This window comes from Epinephelus fuscoguttatus, linkage group LG13 (genome assembly GCF_011397635.1).
Source record: "Epinephelus fuscoguttatus linkage group LG13, E.fuscoguttatus.final_Chr_v1".
Taxonomy (NCBI): Eukaryota; Metazoa; Chordata; class Actinopteri; order Perciformes; family Serranidae; genus Epinephelus; species Epinephelus fuscoguttatus.
Genome location: NC_064764.1, coordinates 10,656,901 through 10,669,255, shown reverse-complemented (window position 1 = coordinate 10,669,255; position 12,355 = coordinate 10,656,901). Strand labels below are relative to the sequence as shown.

Sequence of the window (12,355 nt, the reverse complement as noted above, 5' to 3'; positions counted from 1 at the left end):
TTAGACACTCTTTAATGACAAGTGCTGTTAGCCACTGTGTCCTTAAGAATATGGCATAATTATCTGCACTTGCATTGTGAAACAAAAGTTATTGCACCATGCATGAAACACTGGGTTGCAGAAGCCTGACATCTGCTCTGTTACTCAATAATACCATGTATTTCCTATTGTCATAAGTCTGGAAAAAAACAACCTTTAGTTAAACATTTGGGGGATGCAGCTCTGTGTTTAGCTTAGCTGTGGTTTAAGAAATTTGACCTGGAGCAAAATCACATGGCCTCCTAATCCTCATTTCTGTGTCCTGAGAAGATGCTGTCTTAGCTGCATCTGTGGTTTCAGCATCAGCATTGTAGGGATCAGCCAATGCCACTAGAGGTCACTGTAGGTTTGAAATTCATCGTGCTGCACACTACAGCTTCTGACCTGTCATTCCCTGATCTGTACCAGAGACCCGGTTTGTTCAGGTCTGCCTGAACAAACCGGCCTCTGTGCACCAGTCAAGTTGCACTTAAGAGTTTACATCCATGTCTATGGATGCTTCACACACATCTTCTCCCCAGCAGCACAGAGGATTTATACAAAGTTTCAAGGTGGGCACCCAAGATTAGAGTCACCAATTCAGTATCAAATGTCTCCCCTTCTGTTCCAGATATGTTGTCAAGTAATGTTTTTGCAAAACATTATGATGTCACAGTGAAGCTGACCTTTGACCTTTTGCATATATCATCATTTCATCATTATACCCTATTAGACAGTGGTGTCACATTTTGTCTGAATTAGCATATCAGTTCTTGAGATACAGCCATAAACCTGTTTTGTAAGGTCACAGTGACCTTGACCTTTGACCGCCAAAATCGAATCAGTTCATTGTTGAGTACAAGTGGCATTTGTCTCATTAAAATAACAATGTGTCGTATGAGCGATCCCTACTATAATTTTGGTGTAAAGTACTATATTTTATATATTGATAATGCAGTACTGCAATATTATATTAATTTATATAAACGTGTCATCTGATTAAAACTACAGTCAAAAGTGCAGCTAACCTGATACATTGTTTTAGTGGCATTTTTGAACATTTCCCTCAGAACTTAATCTTAATGGTCACTGTTTATTCAGGGTTCCCACACATTTTTACCAACAATCTTCATAACTTTTGATTATTTTCCATAATATTTCACCCCATTTCCATGACCTTATATAAGGGGTTTAAAATGGGTAGACCTACACAGAGATACAGCCATACATTATCAAACATGCATTTCCCAGGCATTTGCAGATGAGATGAGAAAACTGCTAGGGCATAACTTTACTTACTAGCTGCGTAACAGACCAGCACATACAGCAAAACATCAAGGGAGAGCCCCTTTTTGGAGGATAGAAAACTAAATGTCCTAAAGATGTCTGCAATTTGACATGTTCAATTGATATTTTTTACATTTGTATGCTTTTATTTATTCTTTATTAATTGTTTCCCACTCAAACTAATGTTAGCCATCCATCATTACTTTCACCAGCATCACTTGGCCATTTACCATACCAACAGTGCCTATTCCCGAATTTTGTGCGCTTCAGATCTCAGTGAGAAAGCCTTGGTGTACCCGAAACACAACAGGATTTCAGCATTCTCCTGTTTCTCTTCTGATATTCAGGATCCTTTTCCCCAAAAGGGGGCTTGGCCTTGGTGACAACGCTTTGCCAGCTCTGGTCTGTGTACAAAGTGATTACTAGGGAGGTTTCAAATGGCACGCAGCACACTAGACTTTAAATTAATACAAGGAACGTATTTTGTGTAATGTTAGACATGTTTTAGGAGTTTTATGAACATATCTTAAGCAATGTACATTCAAAACTTTAGCTAAATATTACATAAATTCCAAAGCATTTCCAGCCATGGAGAAAAAAAATCAAATTTTTTAGCTGTTCTGGAAACTTAATGACTGTGGGAACCCTTTTAATTGAAAAATTTCAATGTAGTTGAACTCAATAAACAAAGCACTATGTGACACTCTTTAAATCACTAAACAGATCCTCATTTATCCTCATTAACTTGACACGCAGCTGTTTTAAACCATTTATACTACCAGTTTAACTGAACCAGTTTCAAACTGTAGATGAAATGAAGATGTTCACCCTGGCTTTCAACTTTTATCTCCCCAAATATAACAAATGTTTTCTGTATAATTAGGTATTAGCCATTGGCTTACTTTGCCCACCAGGTCAGGTGATGTCACACTCAAACAATCAAACAGATTAACTATTATATATTAATATTTTAAGACAGCAATAAAACCAGACTGAGACATTTGAAAAGCTCGGTTCGACTTTGTTGAAAAATTTATTTTAAAAACTAACCACGAAGTACTATCAATACAAAAAGTATAAAAGTACAAAAAGCATTGTTCAAAAATAACTTGAGATGACAATATTTGAGTCGGCACTAATGGCACTGTGGGTATGATTCAGAATACAAAAGATGGCATCTTAGAAGAGCACGTTCAAGGCATTGAATTCACATTGAAATGATTACATTGTTTACAACCCTCACTTTGAACAGTGATAACACTTATCCAAAAATCAGCACTTTCAAACATGGAACATGAACATGACAGCATTTTCCCTTCTTTAACTAACTGCTTAAATCAAATCCGGGTTTGGAAGTACAAAGGGAACGTTTGCTGGTCAGAGACAATGTGTAAATAATATAGATGCAGGTTACTCAATTTTTTTTAAAATGTAGTTATTAAAGAAAACTGTTGCAGCTGAACACAAATTGTAACCAACTATTTTCAGACTGCACTGGTCCGTGGACAAGCTTAAGGGAACTAAGACAGCAGTGAATGTGATTCTTTTCAAATGAAATACCTGGCACAGTGACAAGAGCCTCTTTTCAACACCACAATACTCAAAAACTAATACAAAAATAAAGAACAGTATCAAATACACGTTTTAAACAATACAAGACAATATCAAGAGTTAAATGTTTTTCAAGCATTACCCAGGTTCGTTTATTCCTTTGGACAGAGGCACCCCAAGTGTGTTTCAGTTACCATCAAAGCACCAGGCTTGGGAATGTTGACTGGTGCAGCGCCAACATTATCGAAACCATTTTTAAAAGTGTATGTGACACACTTGAGAGAAACCTTTGTATGAAATGAACTCTTCAAAACGTCTTCATCAGCATGACAATAACTCCAGTACCTATCTTTAACGAGTGGTGCCTTGTCCATTGACCTTCCTTTTGCATCTCACTCACTCACTTCCTCACTTACAGTTTCAACATGTTTTTTGCACTACAACTGGCTTGGCCACTGCTTAACAAAATGCCAAAAACACAGAGTTCCAGTTTAGGTCTAAGGCAAATTTGAGATGCATTCACTGTGAACTTCCAGAGGACAAACTCTTAAAAATGACTAACAGCTCTAAGTCTCAAAATAAAAATATTAAAAAAAGAATAGCTGCCCTGAGGGAGAAGCACAACCTTAACCGTTCTTGCTGCATGACGGTAGTTTGTAAGCACTTTGGATCTTCAGACAGCCGTCTCAAGTATTGCTGGGTTGAGACGACCGCTCTCCTCCTCATTTGACTCGATGCCCGACCACAGATGGCCGTAACACTGGAAGGCTTGGGCTGACTTCATCCACCTCAAGCAAGTTTTTGTCACACACATACACACACACACACACACACACACACACATACATACATACATACATACATACATACACACATACACACACACACACACACACTCTCTCTGATTCCCTTACATCCTCTCACTGATCCTGATGTAAATCTAAGTCTACAGTGTCAGCTGGCCTGATCAGCACCTATGCACGGAGACCTGTGAACAGAGAGAGGGTGTTGGAGTCAGCAGTTTGTATTGATTGCCTTTACAAAATAAAGATAAAAATCACAATACACTGAAGAATGAAAAGATTTGAAGCCTCACCTTTCTCGCATGTACTGCTCTGCTTTTCCTGGGCAAAGTTTAGTCTGTTCTGCTCAGCTGCAGTGCCGTTGGACTCTGGGCTACTGCTGCGTGACGGACTGCTTTCTTCATTTTGGTAAGCCATGTCTAGATGCTGCTGAGCCAGTTTTAGATGTCTCCGCAGCCTCTCCAGCTCCCGCGATGAAGCCTCGTCCCCGAACGACTCGCGACCTGAATCTCCCAGGTTATCCCTGAAGCCCAACTTTCCTGTTGGGTCCTTCTTCAGAGCTGTGTGGTAGCCTGGTGGTGCTGATGGCTGGCGGCAGATGGAGGACCTCTGGCTGGACAGAGCTGGGTGGCGGGGAGTGGGAGGTCGAGGCCGTGGTGCACAAAAGCAGTCCCGAATACCGCTGATGCCGAGGTGAAGGATCTCAAGCACGGTAAAGAGGAGACACAAGGAGCTGACAGCATACATAATGAGCAGGAAGATAGTTTTCTCTGTGGGGCGTGAGACGAAGCAATCCACTGTATGGGGGCAAGGAGAGCGCGTGCATACATACGATGGTACCACCTCCAGCCCATAAAGGACGTACTGTCCAAACAGGAACGAGGCCTCAAAGATAGCACGTGACAGCAGCTGAAACACGTAGACTTTCATCAGGCCATCGCGCTTGATGCGACGGCGCCCATCGTGCTTTTTGCTGGGCTTCTCTGCCACCTCCTTTTCTTTTTCTGGCTCGATCTCCTCCAGGATCATGGGGTCCTCCTCCCCATTATCCTCCGCTTCCTCGTAGTCTCGGTTGGCACCACGGCTCACTATCGGCATCCTCTTTCTGCCCCGGGGCCGGTAGTCATCATCCTCCATGCGGGCAATCTTATGCATGGCAAAGCCAAGGTACATGATGGTGGGCGTGGTGATCATGATCACCTGAAACACCCAGAAGCGAATGTGTGACAGCGGTGCGAACGCGTCGTAGCACACGTTCTCACAACCAGGTTGCTGCGTGTTACACACAAATTTACTCTGTTCATCATAGTAGATTGACTCGCCCCCAACAGCCGTGAGCACAATGCGAAAGACAATAAGTAGGGTGAGCCAGATTTTGCCCACAAAGGTGGAGTGGTTGGAAATCTCGTCCAACAGGCGCGTAAGGAAGCTCCAGCTCATTTTGCCTCTGGAACAGGAGGGAATCTCTCAAACCTGTGCAGAAGAGACGAAAACAGTGTATTCAGATGTCATTCTTAAATGAAAATAAAGTGGAAATTGAGTGTGAAATACAATATGTGAAGGTAATACAATCAACTTAATTATGTTTTATTATTAATGATAGTATTTAACAACTCCTTATGTTTTTACGCCACATGGTGGAGCTATTGTTTCACTAGTAAGACCCTGAGATGTCCCAAACCAGCCATCAATGCTATTTAAAAAAAAAAAAAAAAAAAAAAAAAACTAAGGCATGCTCAGGCAGGGATCCCTGGGGACTCTGTAGATGCCATTACCAAATCAAGCAAACATGAACTAACTGTTATCTAAAGACTAAATGAAATCATGTGAACAGCTTGAGGCACATCACACTGATGAAATTAAAAAGTTATGAGCTCTGGTGTTCAGTGACAAGGCATTCAAGTTGTGACCAAACGTGCGCGATGTCTAGTCATGGTTTAATAATCTGACTAAGATTGCCAAAACAGTGTCAAGAGCTGTTAATAAAAACACAAAGGAGGCAATGAAGAGCTCCTGTGGTTTCACACCATCTGTGACCAAGCTCATAACAACTTCTGCTGAGTAATTATCCACTACTATAAAACTACCAGGCTTGTATCAGGAAGGTGAGCTACAACAGTGTTTGTGGGTTTCGGACCCCCTTCACCACTTTTACATCTTTAATTGTTGCATGTTGCTATAGACTAGCAAACTATCTGCTTTCAGGCCTGTTCATGGTGTTTTTTTAACCCTTAACCAGGGTTAGGAGCAATCTAAAGTGTGTCAAATCCCAAATCTTGGAATGTGGATTCTTGTCAAACTCTGTAGTAGCCAAACTCACAGATTATCAAGCTGGTACTAAGTAGCTGATGAGAAATGCATGTATTTTAGGTTCCAAAAATTTTTTTTCTTACAGCAGTGTGGTAGCATCTTTTGATCTCTTAATATCCCTGTCTGACCAACAGTACCTTAGGGCAGGGATAGAGATCTAAAACCTGAATTAACTTTATCTTTATCTATATACAAAATAGACTCTAAGGTCACACAAAGCTTTAAGGGCAATGGATAAAATCTGCAAAGGCAGACTATTGTTCTAAATGTAAAAAGTTTAATTCTTTAAATTCTCAATTGTGTCGTAAGCCAAATTATTATTAGTTATAATCAGAATAAAGAAACAAAACTAGCTGGATCTTCATAAGAGATGCAAATAGATAACTGATTTGATCATAAACTGTCAATGACAGAGTACCAAACATGAAAATAAATTCCAATACACATTCGGCAGGGTTACGAGTATGTTTTAAACTGTTAACCACATCGTGAAAATAAAGACCTGTACTGGTTTAGATGGCCATTCAAGTGGAGTGGATGTCTTTGTGATTTAAATACAATCAACAGGACCAGCAATCTTGATACACAAGGCACAGAGTTGGGCTCCATAATACCTGTGGATGCAGAGCTGTATAGTTGTTTTTCAATTTAGTAAAATAAGAAAAAAGATTCCAAAGACTAATGATTTCTTTTAGATCTGCACTTCCACTTCTTCGAAATGTGATAAATAACCCTATGACAGTATATGTAAGACTATATAAATGTGTCTACAGGTGGAGATTTCTACTTGTGAGCTATTCTGGGCAGTCTTAAACTGGATTTTTACATGCATGATCTCACAAATCCAACTGCTTGAAAGGTAACATGTTTTGGGCAGACATAGAGAAGTAAAGTGAAGTTATAATACAGAGACCTGTAACACTTTACATTATTGTTCACAGGAAGCCTAAAGGTCTGGTCTGTAGGATTTAGTGGCGTCTAGCAGCTGCAGATTACAATCCACTGAAACGTCTCCATGTGCCAAACGTGTAGGAGAACTATGATGGCTGACATTAATGGCCCCATCTAGAGCCATTGTTTGATTTGTCTGTACTGGGCTACTGCAGAAAAAACATAGCCGACTCCGTAGACAAGGACCTGCTCCGTATGTACATATAAACAGCTCATTTTTTAAAAGGTAATAAAATTACATATACCATGACTGAATATTTTGGCCCCATCACGCATCTCTATGTACTTCCCCTTACTAAGAACAGTTTATATTGGGCGAGTCCCACATGTGAAAGGGAGTACTGTCTGTATGAATGTGACAGTTGATGTTAAGTTCAGAGGAAACTATCCTTAGATAAATAAAGAGTTGGAATAAAGAATAACAAGCTTCCATTGTGCAGCAGCAACTCAGGCACTAAGCACAATCTGATGAATGGCCAGCTAGAGAGACTTGAATGAGAACTCACTTTCATGAATGACCCTGTGGCTTCTCCATCAGATTCTCTGAAGTGATCATTGATTTTTAGTCTGCGGCGATTAAAAGTTTACATTCAGATTGTAATCTGTGTTTACATGTGAAAGACACACACAGAGGGAAGGCAAGAAGGCATCCACAGATTGCACGTGAGGTCCTGCTGTCTTCTAATCCTCTACAAATGCCCCATGCGGTTTGTTTATTCACTGCTTTTATGATGTTTGTCTATTTACTGTTCACAAAGACTACCTTTGTCATTATCCTTCATCTGCGGCTTTCTGCAGTGTCGCCTGCATGCTACTGCATCCTGCAGTTACACCTGAAGTATGTCAACTTTAGGGCGAGGTTTCAACGCCAAGACAACAGACAAAACCCTCTATTCAGAAGAGGTGTGTGGTTTCAACCTGAAAATGCATACAGTGGAATATCTGGCACCAACTCAACTCAATTATAAAGGGAAATTAAAGTTCATGGGTGCCCACAAAGCTTTGTTTTATCAGCTATATTCTACCAACTCAGTGGCCCTCAAATGACCTAGAATGTTAACCACATTGCTCTTCTGTAAGGCTGCAAGAGACGTGCAAGGAATAAAAATCAACAACACACTTCGCTGCTTGTAATGTAGGTTAACGGTTATGAGTTGCCTCGAGCTACTGTCAGAGCTGACATCCTAGGAAAACCACTGCCTCACGTGCAAGCATGTGTGGGAGAGTGTGTGTCAAATTTGTTATAAAAAAACCTGTACAGAGGAAGCTAATCTTAAACTTTAACTCTTAACTAAGTCTGTCACTCTTTAAATGAAAATGTTGCATTTTTTGTAATTTTAAAATGAATTGGAATTTTTGTTTATGTGCTATTATTCTGTCTCACTGATCCTGGTAGAAAACTGTTACCTTTCTTACTGAAAATGCAAACAGAGTCTGTTCACACCTGACCATAACAACATTTGTGTAGTGTCATGTAACAGCACAGCGGTGGATAAGAAGCTAAGCTGTCTCATGTTTCATAAATGGCTGACCTAAATAAACAGCATAGTTTGTCTGCACTGTGTTGATCTCAAAAGTATCCACTTAACCAAACCGGACAATAAATTACTTTTAAGTGGCTACAGATGCATCTCATCCAAGCAATTTCAATTTGGCCACTTGCCTACAACCCAACCAACACTGGATTTGGGAGACTGATCCCAATATTGATACTTGTCCGTTGAAGAGTGCTTTAGAAAATGCATTAGCTGATCATTATTTTGACATGCAAAATAGCGTTGTTGATATGTTTTGATGAGGATCGACTTACGTATTACCGAAAACATACTGAATTTCTTTACATACCAATGTGTTTGTCTAGTGGATGTATTGATGACTATTGCATATTAAACAATTTAAACCTAGAGGGAACAGCACTTTATTAAGGATCCCAATATGTTATTGCCATGCCTCAGGTGGCTTGTCACCTGATCGACTGTAAACAGTATAGTTACAAGGATTAACTTCCCCAGATGAGGTGCCTGGTGATGACATGAGGCTTAAAGCTGTCACTAGGAAAGTTCAGTCAGTGTTTGTAAACATGAGCTTCTCTCTTTCACAGCCAGAAACCAGGGAAGTAAGTCTCAAATTTGTGATGTCATCAAGTATAGTCTAGAGCTGCCCCGGAGAGCTTGATTTTACGAACCCAGTCTGTTTTCTTTTTTATACCCAAATGAGCTTTATTCTACTGTAGTGTTCTCAGTTCTGAAAAAGAAAATGTACTCGCATACTCGGAATATTCCCCTGGGTGCTTTCAGTGTGACCGAGAACATCTTTCCCAATTCCTTGTCTATGGAGGAGCTACCGACTTTACACCCTATGACATCACAAATTTGAGTTTTATCCTATTGGTTTTTGGATTTGGGAGATAATTGTTCATATTTGCAAAACTGTCTTAGACCCTGTGAATGACATTTGAAAGTGGGTGTTGATCCCCTTTAATTTTGAAGAGCTTCTTCAATGTTAATATTTCCAAAAAAGATGCTAGTCAGTTTCAATCGGATACACAAGAATTCAGAAAAAAATGTCAATCAACTCACATCACTACATTTCCATGTCCTATCTGCAGCCTGTCTGTGGCACTTGACAGAAAACAGTCTGTTTCTGAGGAGCAAAGTAAAGCAGCAGAGTTTGAGCACTGGCCGAGCCCTGCAGAACAGAGGGGCTTTTGTGGCTCTCACATCTGGGAGGCTAGTCATGGTTATCCCTCCCTTATCCCAAAGCTAGAAGGCCCTTAGCCTCGGGGGGAATAAGCCTGAAGAAATTACCAGAATGAGTCAAACTGGGGAGTGACTTCCACTGGATTGTGATGGTAAAACTGGTGGAAAAACAAGCTAATCTGTCCATGAGCCATAATACCATAAAAATGATTTCATAAATTGAGTCTGCGTTTGGAGTAAACAAAATGTGTGTGTAAATAAAGACAGTAAAATAGGATGTGGGCCAAGCTCTGATAAAAGCAGCCTAATTATTTAAAGACAAACGGAGAGCTAAATTAATTCAGTGTGCACGGAGCATAAAAAAAAATCCTCCGCGTGGCTAACCGGACAACGTCACCACGGTGCTCCACATGCTCACACAGCCACACATCAATGATAATTAGCCTAAGCTAACCGTGTACACGACTGCTCCACACTTTGGATAAAGTAAGTAGTAGTGTTAGTAGTGCTTTAAACTCTAACTATGATTGCTCTCCATGATATATATTGAAGACGGGTGGGAGCAACAAGAGAGGGGGGAAAAAAACAGGACACGATCCCTGCGCGTTCCTCCATCACCAAATCCAGTCGACATAAGTCAAGACGCCTGATAAAACTGCCCAAATGTTCCGCATAGTTGTGCAATTATGTTGGCGTTTGGCGCTAATGACAACGTATGTTGCGCCAAGGTGTCGCCAATTACCAGCAATCCCACACAATGCCACCAATTTGTGCTTTAAAGCTAATTAACGCTGCGCCCTGCCTGCCAGCCTGTGCGTGTGAACTTAAATGAGTGTTAAAACAACACATTTACCGACCCTGGCTTTGTAAAAACTGGTTATTAAACCTCTAAAATTACACTATAAGCGTTAGTAACAACTCGGTGTTCCTCCGGAGCTAAAGTTTTAAACAAATAACTTGAGCTAAAACACTATTGTTAGCAAAAGCTAAAAAGCTACGTGGTGATGTTGCCGCGTCCGCGCGACCACGGTTTGTTTATGTGTTATCTTACCTTCAGTTGTGATTTTTGGGTCCTCTGGTTTTCGTCCGACCGCTCCTTAAAGTTGTCGCTTATTTCGAGAGCTTTTCCTTGGTTTTCTGTGTTAAAAGAAAGCTCTCCCGCTCTCACATCGAGCCATCCAGTTTTTCCTTTTCCGCGAAGAGCCTGTGTCCTTCTCCAGTTGTGTGTTGTACTGCGGGGTGAGGACAAAGACTGTTCCCAAATCCCCCCCTCTTTTCTCCTCCCAGTTTCTGCCGGGCACCCCACCCCCTGTCTGCGCACAGTGGAGGAAAACGATCAACTGCCAGCATTCCTGATGCAATCCTGCTCTTACGCGAGAACTTTACCCTGGACTCAGAGACTGGGAATAACTCGGAGTCACTGCAATCTGTGGCACCAGAGAGGCTCAGAAAGCAAAGAATAAATGCCATATATTTAGTGGGAAAAAATAAAGTTGTATAAAAAAAAGACTGTTTAGTATTCCCAAACAATGGAAAGTATTTTAATTGTTACCAACAGAATGGAGTCCTTTGATGGTACTTGATGTTAGAACCTGCAGATGTATTATCTACATCAGCCCATATAGCTGAGAGCAGCAGGTGAAGATAGCAGCACTCACACAAGACTCTGTGTGGTCTGTCAGGCAGGAGCTCTATCATCCTCTAACCTTTGTTTCTGTTGGGGATGTGGAACAACATACAGCCCGCTCATACTGAGCACCCCTCTTCCTGCTGATGCAGATGTTCGGAAGTTGTTGCTATCATGAGGCCCCTTCCTCCATGTCACACTTTCTTTGGTGAGGGCAGCACATGCGCTTCCTCAGCCCCCCCCCCCCCTTAGCATCTCTTTGAAGCTGCATCCTACATTTAATAATGTTCATTAATATTAGACACAGGAGGGCAAAGGAGTGCTATTTTAAGACAGGATGCATGTTCCATATTAGGAGATGAGAGGCATTCCAGTTGCTGGGATAAAATGTTGGTATTATGTGTTTTTGCAATATGTTACATTTGCACATTTCACATGTATCATATCAGCATTTTTAAAGTAATAGTATATGAGCCAAATTTGTCATCAGGAGGTGGAGGGGATGGTGGATTGCATGTCACCTAGACAGGACAGCTGCCAAGCTGTAGAACACAGCAGACTGTACAAACAACCAAAATGGTTGTGTTTTAGCAAGTCATTGTTGTGTTTCCATCAGCTTTCAGGCTCCAAATGTAGGGATTTTGTATTGACCTGCATGTCCTTGTGTTTTCGTCGGCTTTTTAGGCTTCAAACGTCGGTGTTTGCAGCGGGTCGTCTGTATCTTTGTGTCAGCTTTTAAGGCTCTACACATGGGTGTTTTGTAGCAACCCGTCAGTGTGTTTCCATCAGCTTTTTAGGCTTCAAACGTGAGTGTTTGTAGCGGCCTGTCCGTATCTTTGCATCAGCTTTTAAGGCTCTAAACATGGGTTTTTGTAGCAACCTGTCAGTGTTTCCTTCCACTTTTTCGGCACCAATTGTGGGTGTTTTGTAGCAAACTTTAGGTGTGTTTCCATCAGCTTTTTAGACTCCAGTAGGCTTTTTTCTCACCAGACATCTTGACTTGTCATAGTACGAAAAGCACAGATGTTACTAACAACACTAACAATGGTTCTGGTAGCAAGGGTTCCAGTGAGAGTGAGCCAGCATGCAGGACACAAGGATCCTGAAAT

The 12,355-nt window shown here is 41.1% G+C and overlaps 1 protein-coding gene across 1 annotated transcript; it reads right to left on the bottom strand.

The window, feature by feature from the left end:
• Positions 1–2,305: 2,305 nt before the first annotated feature.
• Positions 2,306–10,900, bottom strand: gjc4b (gap junction protein gamma 4b). Its single transcript, XM_049594421.1, has 3 exons — positions 10,671–10,900; positions 3,953–5,132; positions 2,306–3,844 (listed from the first exon to the last, which is right to left on the bottom strand). Exons 2-3 carry the CDS (start codon positions 5,097–5,099, stop codon positions 3,831–3,833), a joined length of 1,161 nt encoding a protein of 386 aa, XP_049450378.1. The 5' UTR covers positions 5,100–5,132; positions 10,671–10,900; the 3' UTR covers positions 2,306–3,830.
• Between the last annotated feature and the right edge of the window lie 1,455 nt (positions 10,901–12,355).